This window comes from Salvelinus sp. IW2-2015, linkage group LG33 (genome assembly GCF_002910315.2).
Source record: "Salvelinus sp. IW2-2015 linkage group LG33, ASM291031v2, whole genome shotgun sequence".
In the NCBI taxonomy this organism is placed as follows: Eukaryota; Metazoa; Chordata; class Actinopteri; order Salmoniformes; family Salmonidae; genus Salvelinus; species Salvelinus sp. IW2-2015.
The window spans coordinates 21,892,823-21,915,812 of NC_036872.1; the positions used below are offsets into that span (position 1 = coordinate 21,892,823).

The following is a 22,990-nucleotide window of genomic DNA, read 5'->3' on the forward strand; positions in this document are numbered from 1 at the left end:
CGTGGATTTATCAGTGGTTACAATGTTTCCTAGTCTCAGTGCAGTGGCAGCTGGGAGGAGGTACTCTTATTCTCCGTGACTTAAAGTGTCCCAAAACTTTTTGAATTAGTGCTGCAGGATGCAAATTTCTGTTTGAAAAAGCTAAGCCTTTGCTTTCCTGACTGTGTATATTGTTCCTGACTTCCCTGAAAAGTTGCATATTGCGGAGACTATTTCGATGCTAGTGCAGTACGCCTTAGGGTGTTTTGTGCTGGTTCAAGGCAGTCAAGTCTGGAGTAGTCATAGTTCTACATTTTCTGAAAGGGTATGCTTATTTAAGATGGTGAGGAAAGCACTTTTAAAGAACAACCAGGGATCCTCCTCAAAGCTATACGGGATCATAGCTTTCACCTGGATTCAAATCAAACGGCACATGCGCCACTCAAGAGTTAACTCAAGAATAAACTAAATAAAATTATAACAAAACAACGAGGCTACAGTTGAAGTCGGAACTTTACATACACCTTAGCCAAATACATTTACACTCAGTTTTCCACAATTCCTGACACTTAATCCTACTAAAAACTCCCTGGCTTAGGTCAGTTAGGATCACCACTGTATTTTAAGAATGTCAAATGTCAAAATAATAGTAGAGAGAATGATTTATTTTCTTCATCACATTCCCAGTGGGTCAGAAGTTTACATACAACTCAATTATATTTGGTAGCATTGCCTTTAAATTGTTTAACATGAGTCAAAGTGTCAGGTATCCTTCCACAAGCTTCCCACAATAATTGGGTGAACTTTGGCCCATTCCTCCTGAAAGAGCTGGTGGAACTGAGTCAGGTTTGTAGGCCTCCTTGCTCACACATGCTTTTTTCAGTTCTGCTCACAAATGTTCTATCGGATTGAGGTCAGGGCTTTGTGATGGCCACTCCAATACCTTGACTTTGTTGTCCTTAAGCCATTTTGCCACAACTTTGGAAGTATGCTTGGAGTCATTGTCCATTTGGAAGACCCATTTCCGACCAAGCTTTAAACTTCCTGACTGATGTCTTGAGATGTTGCTTCAATATACCACATAATTTTCCTTTCTCCTGATGCCATCCATTTTGTGAAGTGCACAGTCCCTCCTGCAGCAAAGCACCCCCACAACATGATGCTGCACCCCCGTGCTTCATGGTTGGGATGGTGTTCTTCAGCTTGCAAGCTCCCCCTTTTTCCTCCAAACATAACGATGGTCATTATGGCCAAACAGTTCAATTTTGTTTTCATCAGAACAGAGGACATTTTCCAAAAAGTATGATCTTTGTGCAGTTGCAAACTGTAGTCTGGCTTTTTTTATGGCGGTCTTCCTTGCTGAGCAGCCTTTCAGGTTAAGTCAATATAGGACTCGTTTTACTGTGGATTTTGTACCCGTTTCCTCCAGCATCTTCACAAGGTCCTTTGCTGTTGTTCTGGATATGATTTGCACTTCTCGCATCAAAGTAACATTCATCTCTAGGAGAGAGAACGCATCTTCTTCCTGAGCGGTATGACGGCTGCGTGGTCCCATGGTGTTTATACTTTCGTACTATTGTTTGTACAGATGAACGTGGTACCTTAAGGCGTTTGGAAATTGCTCCAAGGATGAACCAGACTTGTGGAGGTCTACAATTTTGTTTCTGGAGGTCTTGGCTGATTTATTTTGATTTTCCCATGATGTCAAGCAAAAAAGGCACTGAGTTTGAAGGTAGGCCTTGAAATACATCAACAAGTACTCTCCAATTGACTCAAATTATGTCAATTAGCCTATCAGAAGCTTCTGAAGCCATGACATAATTTTCTTGCATTTTCCAAGCTTTTTAAAGGCACAGTCAACTTAGTGCATGTAAACTTCTGACCCACTGGAATTGTGATACAGTGAATTATAAGTGAAATAATCTGTCTAAACAATTGTTGAAAAAATTACTTGTGTCATGCACAAAGTAGATGTCCTAAACAACTTGCAAAACGATAGTTTGTTCACAAATTTCTTGTTGAGGGGTTGAATAACGAGTTTTAATGACTCCAGCCTAAGTGTATGTAAACTTCCAACTTCAACTGTATATACAGGGGGTACCGGTCCCGAGTCAGTGTGCGGGGTACAGGTTAGAGGTAATTTGTACATGAAGGTAGGGGTGACGTGACTATACATAGATAATAAACAGCGAGTAGCAGAAGTGTACAAAACAATGTAAATAGTTTTTTTGGGGGGGTCGGGGCAATGTAAATAGTCCGGTGGCCATTTGATTAATTGTTCAGCAGTCTTATGGCTTGGGGGTAGAAGCTGGTAAGGAGCCTTTTAGTCCTAGACTTGGCGTTCCAGTACCGCTTGCCGTGCAGTAGAAGAGAAAACACTCTATAACTTGGTGGACAAGTTCTCTGACAATTTTATGGGCTTTCCTCTGACACCGCCTATTATATAGGGTCCTGGATGGAAGGAAGCTTGGGCCAATGATGTACTAATGTTCTTTGAGTAAATAGCAAGCATTTTTAAAACTATCTGTTTGAGACAAGTTTGAGGTGAGGTTTTTGAAGTGTTTTTCTACAATTTATGCTTTGACCACAAATACGAGTATAGGACGAGTCAACAACATTATTTAGGTATAAGTTAACAGAATAGGGCGTTGAGCCGCCAGAACAACTTCATCGGCCTTGGCATAGATTCTACAAGTGTCTGGATCTCTATTGGAGGGATGCCACAGCATTCTTCCACAAGAAATTCCATCATTTGGTGTTTTGTTGATGGTGGTGGAAAACACTGCCCCGGGCACCGCTCCAGAACCTCCCATAAGTGTTCAATTGGGTTGAGATCTGGTCACCCACTGTTTGTGTGTCTATCTAATAAACATCATCATATAAAGAAATATGACAACTCACAAATGTTCATTGTTAAATCGGTCGACCTCTAGTATCTAGGTTTTGATTTTTCAACGCCGATACCGATTATTGGAGGACCAAAAAAAGCCGATACCGATTAATCGGCCGATTTTTTAAATGTATTTGTAATAATGACAATTACAACAATACTGAATGAACACTTATTTTAAGAAAGTAAAAGTGCAATATGTGCCATGTAAGAAAGCTAACGTTTAAGTTCCTTGCTCAGACCATGAGAACATATGAAAGCTGGTGGTTCCTTTTAACATGAGTCTTCAATATTCCCAGGTAAGAAGTTTTAGGTTGTATTTATTATAGGAATTATAGGACTATTTCTCTCTATACGATTTGTATTTCATATACTTTGACTATTGGATGTTCTTATAGGCACTTTAGTATTGCCAGTGTAACAGTATAGCTTCTGTCCCTCTCCTCGCTCCTACCTGGGCTCGAACCAGGAACACAACGACAACAGCCACCCTCGAAGCAGCGTTACCCATGCAGAGCAAGGGGAACAACTTCTCCAAGTCTCAGAGCGAGTGACGTTTGAAACGCTATTAGCGCGCACCCCGCTAACTAGCTAGCCATTTCACATCGTTTACCACAGCCTAATCTCAAGAGTTGGTAGGCTTGAAGCACAGCGAAGAGCTTCTGGCAAAACGCACGAAAGTGCTGTTTGAATGAATGCTTACGAGCCTGCTGCTGCCTACCACCGCTCAGTCAGACTGCTCTATCAAATCATAGACTTAGTTATAACATAATAACAGACAGAAATACGAGCCTTAGGTCATTAATATGGTCGAATCCGGAAACTATCATCTCGAAAACAAGACGTTTAATTCTTTCAAGTAAATACGGAACCGTTTCTGTATTTTATCTAACGGGTGGCATCCATAAGTCTAAATATTCCTGTTACATTGCACAACCTTCAATGTTATGTCATAATTACGTAAATTCTGGCAAATTAGGCGGCCAACTGTTTGCATATACACGCGACTCTGATGCTGACGCAAGAGAAGTGACACTAATTTCACCTGGTTAATATTGCCTGCGCCTAAACCTGGATTTATTTAGCTAAAATATGCCAGGTTTAAAAAATATATACTTCTGTGTATTGATTTTAAAGAAAGGCATTGATGTTTTATGGTAGGTACACATTGAGCAACCGATCACACCGGCATCGATTAATATTTCACGCAGGACACGCTAGACAAACTAGTAATTCATCAACCATGTGTAGTTAACTAGTGATTAATGATCTGATTGTTTTTTATAAGATAAGTAATGCTAGCTAGCAACCTTTACCTTGGCTTCTACTGCATTCGCGGTAACAGGCAGGCTCATCCTCGTTGGAGTGCAATGTTAATCAGGTGGTTAGAGCGTTGGAACTAGTTAACTGTAAGGTTGCAAGATTGAATCCCCCGAGCTGACAAGGTTAAAAAATTGTGCGTTCTGCCCTGAACGAAGGCAGTTACCCACCGGTTCCTAGGCAGTTCATTGAAATAAAGAATGTGTTTTCTTAACTGACTGCCTAGTTAAATAAAGATTATATAAAGGTGTTAAAATAATAAAAAAATAATTTTTTGTTGTATTTTTTTTTATTTTTTCATATTATTATATATTTTTTTTTAATCGGCCACAATCAGTTCCAAAAAATACCGATTTCGCGAATGTTATGACAACTTGACAATCGGCCTACCTTAATCGGCCGGACCTCTACTAGATACCTGGCTTTATGAGAGAGGTGAGCGCCACTTAAACATGGAGGGAATGGAACCATTCTTCATGATAAAGTTTCAGCAACAGTAATATCTTCAAAACAGTTCTTATGTACCAGGAGGGATATCATAGACTAGGAGTATCAGGATAGAGCTACAGAATGTAGGATCTTAATTTCAATCACTTTGTTGCTGCGAACTTTGTGGCCCAGAAACACGGAATATGAAGAATATCAATGATCGGAATCATTACACTGTATTTGAGTTTTAAAAGGCTTCTAAAGTTTTGTCATTTTCAACTTTTGAAATTTCAAGACTTGATTTCCCTAAAGAAAACTGTATCAACCTCTACAGAAATGTCTGTAACTTTATTAAATCATAATTCGCTTTCCGTTGTAGCAAACTGGCTTCTAATTAAGATCCTACATCTATACATGGTGGACAGGTAACTGAGGTGGGGCCATTCTCCAGAAAGTTTCACCTACTAAAACCTGAGGGTGTCAACCAAAGCACTACTAAGCAAGAGCTGCATTCCCCCTGCCAAGGTAAGGTAGGCTGCAGCCAGAGTAAACAGCAACAATGAGAGCAAATACTTGTGACAGTTTTATCCATAATGCCATTTTCAACTCCAAAAACACAACGCCGCTTTTTCCAATTTCTGAGCTAACTACATAGGGGAGCATTAACTTGTGTGAGAGATGAGGCTTTAAAACAGCAAAGAAATCTCATTGTCTTTTATAAAAATTAGAAGTTTGACAACACCACAAAACAGTGAGTAAAGTAAAGGCTTATGTTCCCCATCTAAACAAACAGTGCCCGGTAAGGTAATATGGTTTGGCCTCTACCAGGGGAAGGGCACCGAGGGGCCAGGGTGAAACACACCAGGGAGGGTAATGTCCATAGTTGACCTGAACAGCCCTGCAACCGCTACAAAAGTGAAATTCCAGCCATAATTCTGGCCACAGAACAAGACATAAAGAGAAAGGAAACAAGTTAGAGGCCACATGAATGGAAAGAGGATTTCACTTCGTAGGGGAAGAAAGTCTAAAACCGTGGAAATGAAACTCTCCGCGTGGGTAAAGAAGGCAGAAGCATTTAAGGTAGTGATTTGCACTTTTGTTTCATGATGATCAAAACTCGTTTCCTCATGCTGCTTCTTGGCCCTCTGCAGCAGACATACGGTGAAGCATATGTGTAAAAGCACATTTTGTCCATACAAATAACATCAAATTGATTTAAGAAATAAAGTGCAGAATATGTTAATGGTGTAAATGAACTATTGTAAGCTGAAAACAGCAGATTTTATGTATGGAATATCTAAATAGGCGTACAGAGGCCCATTATCAGCACCATACACTCCTGTGTTGCCAAATGGCACGTTGTGTTAGCTAATCCACAACTTTTATCATTTTTAAATAGGCTAATTGATCATTAGAACACCTTTTTCAATATGTGTAAAGCACAGCTTAAAAACCTGTTGTGGCTGATTTAGAGAAACAATAAACTCTGGCCTGCTTTAGACTAGTTGAGGGTAATCTGGACGTCGGCAATTTGCGGGTTCGATTACGAGGCTCAAAAGGGATCAGAAACAAAGGGCCTTTCTTCTGAAACTCGTCAATCTTCCTTGTTCTGAGAAAATGAATGGGCTATTCCATGCGAGAATTGCCAAGAAACTGGAAGATCTCATAACAACGATGTGTACCTACTTCCCTTCACAGAACACTTCGCAAGCGGTCTCTAACCAGAATAGAAAGAGTGGGAGGCCCCGGTGCACGAACTGAGAAGAGACAAGTACATTAGTGTCCTCGTTTGGAGAAAACAGAACGCCCTCGCAATTAGTCTCAACTGGGCAGCTTCATGATATAGTAACCTACAAAACACCAGTCTCAACGTCAACAGGAAAGAGGGACTCCAGGAGGCTGGCCTTCTAGGCAGAGTTTCCTCTGTCAGTGTCTATGTTTCTTTTGCACATCTTAAATCTTTTTATTGGGCCAGTCTGAGATATGGCTTTTTCTTTGCAACTCTACCTAGAGCCAAGCACCCGGAGTGCGCCTCTTCGTGCCCGCCAAATCTTTCCCTCCCTGTTCATTTTTGACACCGTTGAGTCTGGGTGTTTTTAGGGTACTATTTAAAATGGGAGCAACAAAAAAAAAAAGTGGTGGGTGCTTTTCTTTCAAAAAACAAGGAACATTTCCTTAAGTGACACCAAACTTTTTAACGGTAGTGTATATAGAATTGTGCAATAACCATTCTGCGATCTGTGATTTCACATCAATGCGGTCCCTGGCAATTCCAGCGCTACATGTAGGGCAATAGGCTATATTTACTTTTGCTAATTCTTGCAAAAATCCCCCCAAATGTAAGCTAACCCCACCGGTCATCATCAGCTACCATATTGTTACCTCACCACGCGTCCTTCCCCCTCAATGCTTTCCATTCAGCTTCTCATCGCCTCCACCGTTCATCGTGGAATGAGATCAATAAGAGCTGGCAGCAGCCTCCTGAGGGCGACTTGGCTGCTCCTCATCAGACAGAGCCCTGGGGCAACGAGGCAGTCAGTCAAAATTCAGCCCGCATGGAAAGTGAGTGAGACAGGGAAGGCCAGTCCTGCAGTCATGCCAGCTCAACTATCTCCATCCTCAATGAACCAAACTTGTTTCATTTTTAGCACATCTCTTCACATTGCTGGTGTAATGAGTCAGGCCAATGACTCAGTATTTTAAGGCAAAGAAGCAGTCTATGAAAGAAAATAAAGATCAGCCTAATGCTATGGTCCCAGTTCTTGATAATGATTATTGTTCTCATCATTGAAACAAATCCACCCTCGTACTCCTTAGTAATGGGGCTAGTGCCTAAGTGGAGACATACAACCTTCCCTTTCCCTGCTGGAGGCTAGTGTCTTTTGTTCGAAGTTTAGCATGACTAACAGTTTATATTAACAGTTAGCACCCAACTGGGTCGAGGTGTAACTATCAATTCAAAAAACAGTAACTTTGAATGTAAACATAATTTCTATATGAGATGACATCACATGCCATTGGGTGATTTGGTGTAGGGGTAACCTGTTATATTTTGGGAAATCAAAAAGTGGTCATGGTTATTGTTTAGAATTAACCGTTGACATTTTGGTGATGGGATTAAAGCCATTTGGCTAAAGTTAATATGGACTCGTGTTCAGCTGACAATAAAAGCACATCACACACGATAGGAGCAGAAACATGATTCTTTGTCAATCTTGAAGTGTTCAAGATGGCAAAGGGATGCATTCTTTTATTATCTGTATTGTCAGACTACTCCTCTGTATGGGAAATTACTAGGCCCTCTACCAACATGACATGACTGTATGAAGTTAATGCACCATTTCACCTCAATTGACCAGTTCATTTTAAGAAAAGACATTATTGACAATCAGTATGATAGTAACAGACCATGCTGTCCATAAATAAACATGGGTTTTGGCAAAAGTAAGCTAGCTAGCTAAATGTTAACATTTTGGTTTACCAGATTTTTATGGCACCACTGCAGTAACCGTTACAAACACAAAAATGTGTTAGCTGTTAGCAAGCTAGTTTACCCTACATTCAACCAGCAGGGTAGAAGAAGGAAACAGCACGCGAACCTTGTTAAAAGCACTCCATTTAACCGGACAAACTAAGCTACTACCTAACTAGTTGTGGGTTTTAAAGCTCAAGTTGTACAACGTTGTGTGGCATAAAATGTTGTTTTAAACATATTTCAAGAGTGAATAAAATAACAAGGTAACCTAATGCTATGAATAAGAATGCAAAACTAGGTACCTAATGCCATAGTAATTTGGAAATGGCAAGTAGTAGCTAGCTAATGTTGGTCATTGTATGTTTAACGTTAAATCAATTTGGCTATTAGTTAAAGAAAAAATATGTATACGCTAGCTAACTTGGTAGCCTACGATGTATTGTGGGTTAGTTGGGTAAGCTACCTAAATAACTTTATTGGCTAGCAAATACATTGTTACTGAGATGCAACTTTGCTTTGCTAGCTTTTTCCCAAACAGTAGCTAACGGTTGCTTGTGATGGAAGGTTGAGCCTAGTACTAGCTAACTTTATCCAACGCCTACAAAACACTAGCTACAAAGGTCCTACCTTGTTACTCCCACCGTATCCCCGGTGTTTTCTGACGTTTCTAGGAACGTCTCTCCAGCTATTTCCAAACTTATCCCCCCGTTGGTGGGTGGTAGTGCTGGCTGTGGATTGCAGCGGGGCTTGGGTAGGGGAGCGCTGCAAAGTAAACCAGAGCCATGACTTGGGGATCTGCACAAGGCGTATGTAGCCTGCCAGAGAATGGCTTTTATTTCCGGGTGAAGAACCTGAGGAAGGTTTGCTATCTTGATGTCAACGTCTATTGCGGTTCGAAGCAAGAGAATTTCATCGTCGGGTTATTAGCAATTTCCATCGTCCCTACAGAAATAATGGCAGCCAGTGCCTTCAGTTGTTGCCTTTTGAAAATGTTTTCTCTAATAAAAATAATTTCATTGTAATATTAAGAGTGCCAGTGGCAGACACACGTGTTCTCATGTGCGGCTTTCACCACTAGCCAGCCCTCTTTAGCCTGCACAAACAGCTACAACCAGGCAAGGAGGATGTAGGGATGCGAGCGTAACACAGAATGCCAGCGCAACCAGACAGCTAAAGCTGCTGTCTGTCTGTGGTTGAATTGCCTGGAATTCAAACATTACAATGGTCTGGTCAATGGATGTTATCAAAATCTGTCTACCTGTTTAAACAGTGTATTTCACACTTTGCCCTAGTCGGTAAATAACTTCATTTCTTTCTCAATAAGTGGACTGCATTCCATGGTGTTTTACTGAGAGATTTGCGTGAAAATTCGAAAGGAATTTTTGGCCACGAATCCTCATCTCAAAATGGTTGGATTCGTGAGCGGATTCTAATTATGCTCACCTCCGGGAGTGGGCTAAAAGTCCCATCACGGCAAACTGGTAATGGGGACATACATATTATGCCCAACAAAATACATGTTGGTCAGTTGTGTGTGTGTGTGTTAACGTATTTAAACTATACTAGAAAGCTTAAAAGGCCTCAAATTGTAAAATATCGGTATAACGTTTTTGTATTCGGCCAAAACACTTCAATCAGTTGCAATCCCTAGTTTCGATGTTCTACAGTAAGATGGGCAGGGACTTTGCTGTCTACGCTTCGGAGGAAGCTGGTTTCCACCAATTGGGGTGCAGAACAGAGAAGACTTGGACAAGGTTGAGAAGGGAGCTGGGAAGGGCCAAGAGACCCGAAAGGTTTGGCAGAAAATGGAGCACTCGGGTTGTGGTGCAGGGTTAAAGCAAGCCTGAAGTTAGGAGGGCAGTTCCTCTTGCTGTTCTATAGCTAAAGCACTCGATGGTCTTGTCAGTAGAACTGGCTGAGCTTCGACTGTAGCCAGTGGAGTGTGCGGAGGAGCAGGGTGACTGAGATTACTGGTGGAAGGTGAAAACCAGGTGGGCTGCAAGTGTTCTGGGTAAGTAACACGTGGGGGAGCCCAGCCAACAGCGAGTTGCAGCGGATCCATGTGCAGGAGAGGACAGTCGCCTGCATAGACCCCTGCGGCCGCTTTCCTGTGTGAGGTAATGGGGTCGTACTCTATGGTTTGTAGAGGCATGGAGCTGCAGTGAGCAGGTCAAAACAAACTTGCTTGAATGTTGGCAGAGAACGACAGGGGTGTTTCCAGTGGGGTCACGACGTGCTGCCAAAAGGTTCTTTGACTCTGGGAGGGGCAACACAGTGGAGATGTCATCCGTGATGGAAGGTCTTTTGAGTAGGAAGCCTTCCCCGGGAGGAAGAGCAGTTTCCAATCTTGTCGAGGTTTGAGCTTGAGGTGTTGGGTCCGACATCAAGCGTTGAGAAATATTGTTTTTATTTAACCTTTGTTTAACTAGATAGATCAGTTAAGACAAACATCAAATTCTTATTTCCAATGATGGCGCTATGGAAAACGTGGGTTAACTGCCCTTGTTTCGGGCAAGAACAACAGACTGTATACCTTGGGTCAGCCTCGGGGATTCAATCTAGCACATTTTGGTTACAACGCTCGAGAGCAACCACAGTGGCTACCTGGCACCGGCTCCCAGTCTGCCAGGTACGCAGAGATGCGTGTCACACACTTGGGTGTCAGAAAGGGGAAGGGAGAAAGTAGTTGAGTGATACCATTGCAATGATAGGAGGACCATGTGAGGATTGACGGAGCCAAGAGTGTGGATAGCCTGACGCAGCCTGAAGAGGGTGAAGAGTAGGATCTAAGGTTCACAGTGTCGACCGACAGCAGATAAGATCTAGGAGGATGAGAACAGAGGAGAGAGTCCAGCTTTGGCAATTGCGGAAGCCTTCGTGGACACAGAGTAAGAGCAGTCTCGTTGAGTGACCATCTCCTTGAAGCCGTTGACTGGTTAGGGTCAGAGATCGTTTTGGGAGATAACGAGAAAGTGTATCAGAGACAGCACACTTAAGTGTTTTGGAAATAAGAATAAAAGGGATAACAGGTCTATAGTTTTTCACGTCAGATGAAGTCGAGTGTTGATTTCTTGAGGAGGGGAGCTAAACTCGGCCATTTTGAATTGTCAGAGGGATGCAGCCCAGTGGTCAGGAATGCTGGAGATGAGGGAGTAAGGATGGAGAAGGTCTCTCAAGGTGGTCTGAGAACGGGAGGAGGGGATGAGGTCGAGCGGCCGCAGGTTTGTTGGGGCGGCCAGACCTCACTATCGCAGGATGTCGTCTGAAAGAGAGGGAGAAAGAGGGTCAGGTGTAGGACAGTTCTGTGTGGAGTGAGACCAGAGTGGAACTCCAATAGGCTGAGTGAATGAGTAGCGGATATCATCAACCTTTTTTCAAATGTGGTTGACAAAGTCGTCGCAGAGATGAAGGGAAGGGGGAGGCGGTGGAGTGTTGAGGGAGGAGAGATTTTCTTGCATTTTCCAAGCTTTTTAAAGGCACAGTCAACTTAGTGCATGTAAACTTCTGACCCACTGGAATTGTGATACAGTGAATTATAAGTGAAATAATCTGTCTAAACAATTGTTGGAAAAATTACTTGTGTCATGCACAAAGTAGATGTCCTAAACAACTTGCCAAAACGATAGTTTGTTCACAAATTTCTTGTTGAGGGGTTGAATAACGAGTTTTAATGACTCCAGCCTAAGTGTATGTAAACTTCCAACTTCAACTGTATATACAGGGGGTACCGGTACCGAGTCAGTGTGCGGGGGTACAGGTTAGAGGTAATTTGTACATGAAGGTAGGGGTGACGTGACTATACATAGATAATAAACAGCGAGTAGCAGCAGTGTACAAAACAATGTAAATAGTTTTTTTGGGGGGGGTCGGGGCAATGTAAATAGTCCGGTGGCCATTTGATTAATTGTTCAGCAGTCTTATGGCTTGGGGGTAGAAGCTGGTAAGGAGCCTTTTAGTCCTAGACTTGGCGTTCCAGTACCGCTTGCCGTGCAGTAGAAGAGAAAACYCTCTATAACTTGGGTGACAAGATTCTCTGACAATTTTATGGGCTTTCCTCTGACACCGCCTATTATATAGGGTCCTGGATGGAAGGAAGCTTGGGCCCAATGATGTACTAATGTTCTTTGAGTAAATAGCAAGCATTTTTAAAACTATCTGTTTGAGACAAGTTTGAGGTGAGGTTTTTGAAGTGTTTTTCTACAATTTATGCTTTGACCACAAATACGAGTATAGGACGAGTCAACAACATTATTTAGGTATAAGTTAACAGAATAGGGCGTTGAGCCGCCAGAACAACTTCATCGGGCCTTGGCATAGATTCTACAAGTGTCTGGATCTCTATTGGAGGGATGCCACAGCATTCTTCCACAAGAAATTCCATCATTTGGTGTTTTGTTGATGGTGGTGGAAAACACTGCCCCGGGCACCGCTCCAGAARCTCCCATAAGTGTTCAATTGGGTTGAGATCTGGTGACACCCACTGTTTGTGTGTCTATCTAATAAACATCATCATATAAGAAATATGACAACTCACAAATGTTCATTGTTAAATCGGTCGACCTCTAGTATCTAGGTTTTGATTTTTCACGCAGATTACCGATTATTGGAGGACCAAAAAAAGCCGATACCGATTAATCGGCCGATTTTTTAAATGTATTTGTAATAATGACAATTACAACAATACTGAATGAACACTTATTTTAAGAAAGTAAAAGTGCAATATGTGCCATGTAAGAAAGCTAACGTTTAAGTTCCTTGCTCAGACCATGAGAACATATGAAAGCTGGTGGTTCCTTTTAACATGAGTCTTCAATATTCCCAGGTAAGAAGTTTTAGGTTGTATTTATTATAGGAATTATAGGACTATTTCTCTCTATACGATTTGTATTTCATATACTTTGACTATTGGATGTTCTTATAGGCACTTTAGTATTGCCAGTGTAACAGTATAGCTTCTGTCCCTCTCCTCGCTCCTACCTGGGCTCGAACCAGGAACACAACGACAACAGCCACCCTCGAAGCAGCGTTACCCATGCAGAGCAAGGGGAACAACTTCTCCAAGTCTCAGAGCGAGTGACGTTTGAAACGCTATTAGCGCGCACCCCGCTAACTAGCTAGCCATTTCACATCGTTTACACCAGCCTAATCTCAAGAGTTGGTAGGCTTGAAGCACAGCGAAGAGCTTCTGGCAAAACGCACGAAAGTGCTGTTTGAATGAATGCTTACGAGCCTGCTGCTGCCTACCACCGCTCAGTCAGACTGCTCTATCAAATCATAGACTTAGTTATAACATAATAACAGACAGAAATACGAGCCTTAGGTCATTAATATGGTCGAATCCGGAAACTATCATCTCGAAACACAAGACGTTTATTCTTTCAGTGAAATACGGAACCGTTCTGTATTTTATCTAACGGGTGGCATCCATAAGTTAAATATTCCTGTTAAATTGCACAACCTTCAATGTTATGTCATAATTACGTAAATTCTGGCAAATTAGGCGGTCCAAACTGTTGCATTACACCGACTCTGATGCAATGAACGCAAGAGAAGTGACACTATTACCTGGTTAATATTGCCTGCTAACCTGGATTTATTTTAGCTAAATATGCAGGTTTAAAAAATATATACTTCTGTGTATTGATTTTAAGAAAGGCATTGATGTTTATGGTTAGGTACACATTGAGCAACGATACACACCGCATCGATTATATGCAACGCAGGACACGCTAGACAACTAGTAATATCATCAACCATGTGTAGTTAACTAGTGATTATGATTGATTGTTTTTTAATAAGATAAAGTTTAATGGCTAGCTAGCAACTTACCTTGGCTTCTACTGCATTCGCGTAACAGGCAGGCTCCTCGTGGAGTGCAATGTAATCAGGTGGTTAGAGCGTTGGACTAGTTAACTGTAAGGTTGCAAGATTGAATCCCCCGAGCTGACAAGGTTAAAAATCTGTRGTTCTGCCCCTGAACAAGGCAGTTAACCCACCGTTCCTAGGCAGTCATTGAAAGTAAGAATGTGTTCTTAACTGACTTGCCTAGTTAAATAAAGATTATATAAAGGTGTTAAAAAAATAAAAAAAAAATGTTTTGTTGTATTTTTATTTTATTTTATTATTATTATATATATTTTTTTTTAAATCGGCCAAATCAGTGTCCAAAAATACCGATTTCCGAATGTTATGACAACTTGAAAATCGGCCCTAATTAATCGGCCGACCTCTACTAGATACCTGGCTTTATGAGAGGTGAGCGCCACTAAATGGAGGGAATGGAACCATTCTTCATGATWAAGTTTCACAACAGTAATATCTTCAAAACAGTTCTTATTGTACCAGGAGGGATATCATAGACTAGGAGTATCAGGATAGAGCTACAGATGTAGGATCTTAATTTCATCACTTTGTTGCTGCGAACTTTGTGCCCAGCAGGAAATGCAAACTTACACTGTATTTGAGTTTTTAAAAGGCTTCTAAAGTTTGTCATTTTCACTTTGAAATTTCAGACTTGATTTTCCCTAAAGAAAAATGTATCAACCTCTACAGAAATGTCTGTTAATTATTAAATACATAATTCCTTTCCTGTTGTAGCAAACTGGCTCTAATTAAGATCCTACATCTATACATGGTGACAGGTAACTGAGGTGGGCCATTCTCCAGAAGTTTCACCTACTAAAACCTGAGGGATGTCAACCAAAGCACTACTAGCAAGAGCTGCATTCTCCCTGCCAAGGTAAGGTAGGCTGAGCCAGAGTACAGCAACAATGAGAGCAAATACTTGTGACAAGTTTTATCCAATAATGCATTTCAACTCCAAAAACACACGCCGCTTTCCATTTCTGAACTAACTAAATAGGGCGAGCATTACACTTGTGATGAGCAGATGAGGTTAAAAACAGCAAAGAAATCTCATTGTCTTTTATAAAAATTAGAAGTTTGACAAACACACAAAACAGTGAGTAAAGTAAAGGCTTATGTCCCCATCTAAACAAACAGTGCCGGTAAGGTAATATGGTTGGCCTCTACCCAGGGGAAGGGCAAGGAGGGGCCAGGTGAAACACACCAGGGAGGGTAATCCAATAGTTGYCCTGAACAGCCCTGCAACCGCTACAAGTGAAATTCCAGCCATAATTCTGCCACAGCAAGACATAAAAGGAACAAGTTAGAGCCAAGAATGGAAAGATGATTTCACTTCGTAGGGAAGAGTCTAAAACCGTGGAATGAAACTCTCCGCGTGGGTAAAGAAGCAGAGCATTTAGGTAGTGATTGCACTTTTGTTTCCATGACTGATCAAAACTCGTTTCCTCATGGCTCTCTTGTCCCTCTGCAGCAGACATACGGTGAGCAATATGTTAAAGCACATTTGTCCATCAAAATAACATCAAATTGATTAGAAATAAAGTGCAGATATTGTTAATGTTGTAAATGACTATTGTAGCTGAAAACAGCAGATTTTTGTTATGGAATATCTAAATAGGCGTACAGAGGCCCATTATCAGCACCCATCACTCCTGTGTTCCAATGGCACGTTGTGTTAGCTAATCCAACTTTTATCATTTTAAATAGGCTAATTGATCATTAGAACACCCTTTTTCAATTGTGTAAGCACAGCTTAAAACTGTTGTGCTGATTTAGAGAAACAATAACTCTGGCCTGCTTTAGACTAGTTGAGTATCTGGAGCGTCYGCATTTGCYGGTTCGATTACAGGCTCAAAAGGGACAGAAACAAAGGCCTTTCTTCTGAAACTCGTCAGTCTATTCTTGTTCTGAGAAATGAAGGCTATTCCATGCGAGAAATTGCCAAGAAACWYAAGATCTCATACAACGATGTGTACTACTCCCTTCACAGAACATCGCAAACGGTCTCTAACCAGAATAGAAAGAGTGGGAGGCCCCGGTGCACAACTGAGCAAGAGGACAAGTACATTAGTGTCTCGTTTGAGAAACAGACGCCTCGCAAGTCCTCAACTGGCAGCTTCATGATATAGTACCTACAAAACACCAGTCTCAACGTCAACAGTGAAGAGGGGACTCCAGGAGGCTGGCCTTCTAGGCAGAGTTCCTCTGTCCAGTGTCTATGTTCTTTTGCCCATCTTAATCTTTTATTGGCCAGTCTGAGATATGGCTTTTTCTTTGCAACTCTACCTAGAAGGCCAGCATCCCGGAGTCGCCTCTTCACGTTGAGTCTGGTGTTTTTAGGGTACTATTTAAATGGACAACAAAAAAAAAAGTGCTTTTCTTTCAAAAACAAGGACATTTCTAAGTGACCCAAAACTTTTGAACGGTAGTGTATATAGAATCGCAATACATATTGCGATCGTGATATCACATCATGAGGTCCCTGGCAATTCCCAGCGCTACATGTAGGGCAAATAGCTATATTTCACTTTTGCTATTCTTGGCAAATTCATGTAGCCTACCTTCCACCGTCACAACAGCTACCATATTGTTARCCCACCACCGTCCTTCCCTCAATGCTTTCCCTTCACTTCTCATTCCCTCCACCGTTCATGTGGGAATGACATCATAGCTGCAGCAGCCTCCTGAGGYGCTTGGCTGCTCCTCATCAGACAGAGCCCTGGAGCAACGAGGCAGTCAGTCAGTCAATTCCAGCCCGCATGGAAAGTGAGTGACAGGGAAGGCCAGTCCTCAGTCATGCCAGCTCAACTATCTCCATCCTCATGACAAACTTGTTTCTTTTTACACATCTCTTTTTCACATTGCTGGTGTAATGAGTCAGGCCCAATGACTCAGTATTTTAAGGCAAAGAAGCAGTCTAATGAAAGAAAATAAAGATCAGCTAATGCTATGGTCCCAGTTCTTGATATAATGATGATTGTTCTCATCATTGAAACAAATCCACCCTCTACTCCTTAGTAAGGGCTAGTGCCTAGTGGAGACATACAACCTTCCTTCCTGCTGGAGGCTAGTGTCTTTGTTGAGTTTAGCATGACTACAGTTTATATTAACAGTTAGCACCCCCAACTGGTCGAGGTGTACTATCAATTCAAAAACAGTACTTTGACTGTAACTATAATTTCTATATGAGTGACATCACATGCCATTGGGGTGATTTGTGTAGGGGTAACTGTTATATTTTGGAATATCAAAAAGTGGTCATGTTATTGTTTAGAATTACCTTGCATTTTGTGATGGGATTAAAGCATTGGCTAAAGTTAATATGGACTCGTGGTTCAGCTGACAAATAAAACACATCAACACAAGGAGCAGTAACATGATTCCCTTTGTCATCTTGGAAGTGTTCAAGATGGCAAAGGGATGACATTCTTTTACTTATCTGTATTGTCAGACTACTCTCTGTATGGGAAATTACTAGGCCTCTACCACATGACATGACTGTATGAAGTTATGCCACATTTCACCTCATTGACAGTTCTTTWAGAAGACATTATATAAATCAGTATATAGAACAGACCATGCTGTCCATAATAACACTGGTTTTGGCAAAAGTAGCTAGCTAGCTAAATGTTAACATTTTGGTTTACCAGATTTTATGGCACCACTGCAGTACCGTTACACACACAAAAAAATGTGTTAGCTGGTTAGCAAGCTAGTTTACTACATTCACCAGCAGGATAGAGAAGGAAACAGCACCGACCTTGTTTAAAAGCACTTCCATTTAACGAGCAAACTAGCTACTACTAACTAGTTGTGGGTTTTAAAGCTCAAGTTTGTAACAACGTTGTGTGCAATAAAATGTTGTTTAATACATATTCAGAGTGATAAAATAACAAGGTACCTAATGCATGATAAGAATGCAAACTAGGTACCTAATGCCATAGTCATTTGGAAATGGCAAGTAGTAGCTAGCTAATGTTGGTCATTAGTATGTTAACGTTAAATCAATTGCTAATTAGTTAAAGAAAATATGTATACGCTAGCTAACTTGGTAGCCTACGTGTATTGTGGGTTAGTTGGGTAGCTACCTAATAACTTTATTGGCTAGCAATAGCATTGTTACTGAGATGCAACTTTGCTTGCTAGCTTTTCCAAACAGCTAGCTACCTTGCTTGTGATGGAGTTGAGCCTAGTACTAAGCTAACTTATCCCAWCGCTACAAAACACTAGCTACAAGGCCTACCTATGTTACTCCCACGTATCCCCGGTGTTTTCTTGACGTTTCTAGGACGTCTCTCCAGCTATTTCCAAACTTACCTCCCCCGCGTTGGTGGTGGTAGTGCTGGCTGTGGATGCAGCGCTTGGGGTAGGGGAGCGCTGCAAAGTAACCAGAGCCATGACTGGGAGAATCTGCACAGGCCGATGTAGCCTGCCCAGAGAATGGCTTTTATTTCGGGTGAAGAACCTGAGGAAGTTGCTTCTTGATGTCAACGTCTATTGCGGTCGAAGCAGAGAATTTCATCGTCGTTATTACATTTCCATCGTCCTAAAATATGGCAGCCAGTGCCTCAGTTGTTGCTTTTGAATGTTCTCTAATAAAAATACATTCATGTAATATTAAGAACGTGCAGTGCAGACACACGTCGTTCCTCATGCTGCGGCTTTCACACTAGCTAGCCTCTTTAGCCTGCACAAAACAGCTACAACCAGGCAGGAGGATGTAGGGATGCGAGCGTACACCAGAATGCCAGCCAACCAGACAGCTAAAGCTGCTGTCTGTCTGTGTGTTGATGCTGAATTCAAACATTCAATGGTCTGGTCCAATGGATGTTATCAAAATCTGTCTACCTGTTTAAACAGTGTATTTCACTTTGCCTGTCGGTAAAAATAACTTCATTTCTCAAAAGTGACATGCATTCCCATGTGTTTTACTGGGAGATTTGCGTGAAAATTCGAAAGGAATTTTTGCCACGAATCCTCATCTCAAAATGTTGATTCGTGAGCGGATTCTATTATGCTCTACTCCGGGGGAGTGGGCTAAAGTCCATCACGGCACTGGTAATGGGGACATACATATATGCCAACAAAATAACATGTTGGTCAGTGTGTGTGTGTGTGTTAACTATTTAACTATACTAGAAAGCTTAAAAGGCCTCAAATTGTAAATATCGGTATAGGTTTTTTGTATCGGCCAAACACTTCATATCAGTGCATCCCTAGTTTCAGATGTTCTAGTAAGATGGGCAGGGACTTTGCTGTCCTAGCTTCAGGAGGAAGCTGGTTCCACCATTGGGGTGCAGYACAGAGAAGAGCTTGGACAAGGTTGAGAGGGAGCTGGGAGGGCCAAGAGACCCGAGGTGMCAGAATGGAGCYCTCGGGTTGTGGTGCAGGGTTAAAGCATAGCCTGAAGTTAGGGAGGGGCAGTTCCTCTTGCWGTTCTATAGCTAAGCACCATGGTCTTGTAGTAGATGCGAGCTTCGACTGTAAGCCAGTGGAGTGTGCGGAGGAGCAGGGTGACATGAGATTWCTTGGGAAGGTTGAAAACCAGGTGGGCTGCAGTGTTCTGGGTAAGTAGCACACGTGGGGAGCCCAGCCAACAGCGAGTTGCAGRGGTCCAGACAGGAGAGGACAAGTCCCTGCATTAGGACCTGCGCCGCTTCCTGTGTGAGGTAGGGTCGTACTCTATGGATGTTGTAGAGCATGAACCTGCAGGAGCAGGTCACTGCTTTGATGTTGGCAGAGAACGACAGGGTGTTGTCCAGGGTCACGCCAAGGTTCCTTGCACTCTGGGAGGGCAACACAGTGGAGATGTCAACCGTGATGGAGAGGTCTTTGAGTAGGAAAGCCTTCCCCGGGAGGAAGAGCAGTTCCATCTTGTCGAGGTTGAGCTTGAGGTGTTGGGCCGACATCCAAGTTGAGATATGTTTRTATTTAACCTTTGTTTAACTAGACAAGTCAGTTAAGAACAAATTCTTATTTACAATGATGGCCTAGGAACAGTGGGTTAACTGCCTTGTTCAGGGGCAGAACAACAGATGTATACCTTTTGTCAGCTCGGGGATTCAATCTAGCACCTTTTGGTTACAACGCTCGAACCACATGGCTACCTGCCACCCCATCTGCCAGGTACGCAGAGATGCGTGTCACAACTTGGGTGTCAGAAAGGGGAAAGGAGAAAAGTAGTTGAGTGTCATACGCATTGCAATGATAGGAGAGACCATGTGAGGATATGACGGAGCCAAGAGTGTGCATAGCCTGAGACGCCCAGCCCTGAGAGGGTGAAGAGTAGGATCTAAGGGTTCACAGTGTCGACGACAGCAGATAGATCTAGGAGGATGAGAACAGAGGAGAGAGTCAGCTTTGGCAATGCGGAGAGCCTTCGTGACACAGAGAAGAGCAGTCTCGGTTGAGTGACCCATCTTGAAGCCTGACTGGTTAGGGTCAAGAAGATCGTTCTGAGAGAGATAACGAGAAAGTGTATCAGAGACAGCACACTTAAGTGTTTTGGAAAMAAAATAAAAGGGATACAGGTCTATAGTTTTTCACGTCAGATGAGTCGAGTGTTGATTTCTTGAGGAGGGGAGCAACTCGGGCCATTTTGAAGTCAGAGGGGATGCAGCCAGTGGTCAGGAATGAGATGAGGGAAGTAAGGAATGGGAGAAGGTCTCCAAAGGTGGTCTGAGAAGGGAGGAGGGGATGAGGTCGAGCGGGCAGGTTGTTGGGCGGCCAGACCTCACTAGTCGCAGGATGTCGTCTGAAGAGAGAGGGGAGAAAGAGGTCAAGGTGTAGGACAGTTCTGTGTGAGTGAGACCAGTGGACTCAATAGGCTGAGTGAATGAGTAGCGGATATCATCAACCTTTTTTTCAAAGTGGTTGACAAAGTCGTCCGCAGAGGGATGAGGGAGGGGGAGCGGTGGAGTGTTGAGGGAGGAGAGGGTCGAAAAGAGTTTCCTATGGTTAGAGGCAGAAGCTTGAAATTTAGAGTGGTAGAAAGCTGCTTTAGCAGCGGATACAGAGGAAGAAAAGGTAGAGAGGAGGGAGTGAAAGGATGATAGGTCKTCCAGAAGTTTAGATTTCCTCCATTTARGCTCAGCTGCCCGGGTCCTTGTTCTGTAAGCTCGCAATGAGTCACTCTGCCACAGAGCAGAAGAGGAYGGCCAAGCCGGCCGGGAGGAAAGGGGACAGTGCGAGTCATAGGATGTGYAAAGGGAGGAGAGTAGGATGAAGAGGCAGAATCAGGAGGATTTAGCAGAAGGGAGAGATAATAGGATAGAAGAGAAAAGAGTTGAGAGAGAGAGAGCAAAGATTACGAAGGCGCATGACCATGTGGGTAGGGGCTGGGTAYTTAGGGTTGGAGGAAAGGGAGACAGAAAAAGAAACAAAGTAGTGATCAGAGAGACCTGGAGYGGGGTTGCAGTGCGATTAGTAGGCGAGCAGCCTCTAGTAAAGATGAGGTCAAGCGTAGTGCCTGCRTTGTGAGTTGGAGGGGATTGGGAAAGGGTGAGTTCAAAAGAGGCATGGAGTTTAAAGAGAGTTGGAAAGAAATTAATCGAAGGCAGACYTTGGGAGGTTGAAGTCGCCAAGTAATAAGAGTGGTGAACCTTCGTCAGGAAATTAGCTTATCAAAGTGTCTCATTGAGGAACTCTCCAAGGGAACCTGGTGGGCAATAGATGACAATAATGTTAAGCTTGAGTGGACAAGTGACAGCATGGAATTCAAATGAGGAGATGGACAGGTGAGAGGGGGAGAAAAGAGAATCTCCATTTAGGAGAAATGAGTAGACCCGTGCCACCACTGCAACTACCAGATGCRCTCGGACTATGAGAGAAAACCTAGTTAGATGAAGAAAGAYCAGCTGGGGTAGCAGTGTTCTCTGGGGTGATCCATGTCTGCTTTTGAATGTTCTCCAATAAAAATAAATGTATGTAATATTAAGAACGTGCAGTGCAGAKACATATTGTTCGTCAAGGGACTGAAGGGCAGCATAGGCTGAGATGAACTCGACATTCTCAAACGCAGATGGGCAGTTCCAAACACTGCCAGAGACCCGGAWTTCCACAAAAAAAAWTGAATTAAATCAAATTTGATTGGTCACATACACATATTTAGCAAATGTTATTGCGAAATGCTTGTGTTCCTAGCGCCAACAGTGCAGTAGTATAASYGTGCAGTAGTATCTAAAAACAATTCACAACAATYCACACAAATCTAAAAGTAAAATAATGGAACTAAGAAATATATAAATGTTAGATCGACTAATGTCGGAGAGGCATTGACTAAAATACAGTAGATCAGTAAAGCAGTATGTAAACATTAATTTAACGGTATTAAAGTGGCCAGTGATTCCAAGTCTATGGATATAGGYCAGCAGCCTGTAATGTGCAGGGTTGCGTAACCGGGTGGATGCCGGCTAGTGATGAATATTTAACAGTCTGATGACCTTAAGATAAAGCTGGGACGGAGAGACTGAAAAACAGCTTCTGATGCACCTGTACTGACCTCGCCTTCTGGATGACAGCGAGGTGAACAGGCCGTGGCTATGATGGTTGATGTCCTTGATCTTTTTTGTCTTCCTGGGACATCGGGTGCTGTAGGTGCCTGGAGGGCAGGTAGTTCGCCCCCAGTGTTGCGTTAGGCAGACTGCACCACCCTCTGGAGAGCCCTGCAGTTCCGGGCGGTGCAGTTGCCATACCAGGCGGTGATACAGCCTGACAAGATGCTCTCAATTGTGCATCTGTAAAAGTTTGTGAGGGTTTTAGGGGCCATGCCAAATTTCTTCAGCTTCCTGAGGTTGAAGAGGCGCTGTTGCGCCTTCTTCACCACACTGTCTGTGTGGGTGGACCATTTCAGTTTGTCAGTGATGTGTACCTTGAGCAACTTGAAGCTTTCCACCTTCTCCACTGTGGTCCTATAAATGTGGATAGGGGCGTGCTCCCTCTGCTGTTTCCTGAAGTACACAATCAGTTCCTTTGTTTTTTAGACATTGAGTGAGAGGTTATTTTCCTGGCACCACTCTCCCAGGGCCCTCACC

The 22,990-nt window shown here is 42.7% G+C and overlaps 1 protein-coding gene across 1 annotated transcript in view; it reads right to left on the bottom strand.

The window, feature by feature from the left end:
* Positions 1-18,705, bottom strand: part of ssh1a (slingshot protein phosphatase 1a) — a 99,789-nt gene extending 81,084 nt beyond the window's left edge. The window contains exon 1 of the mRNA XM_023979037.2: positions 18,276-18,705. Coding sequence (XP_023834805.1) covers positions 18,276-18,356 — 81 coding nt within the window. The 5' untranslated portion in view covers positions 18,357-18,705. The remainder of the gene's footprint in view (positions 1-18,275) is intronic.
* Between the last annotated feature and the right edge of the window lie 4,285 nt (positions 18,706-22,990).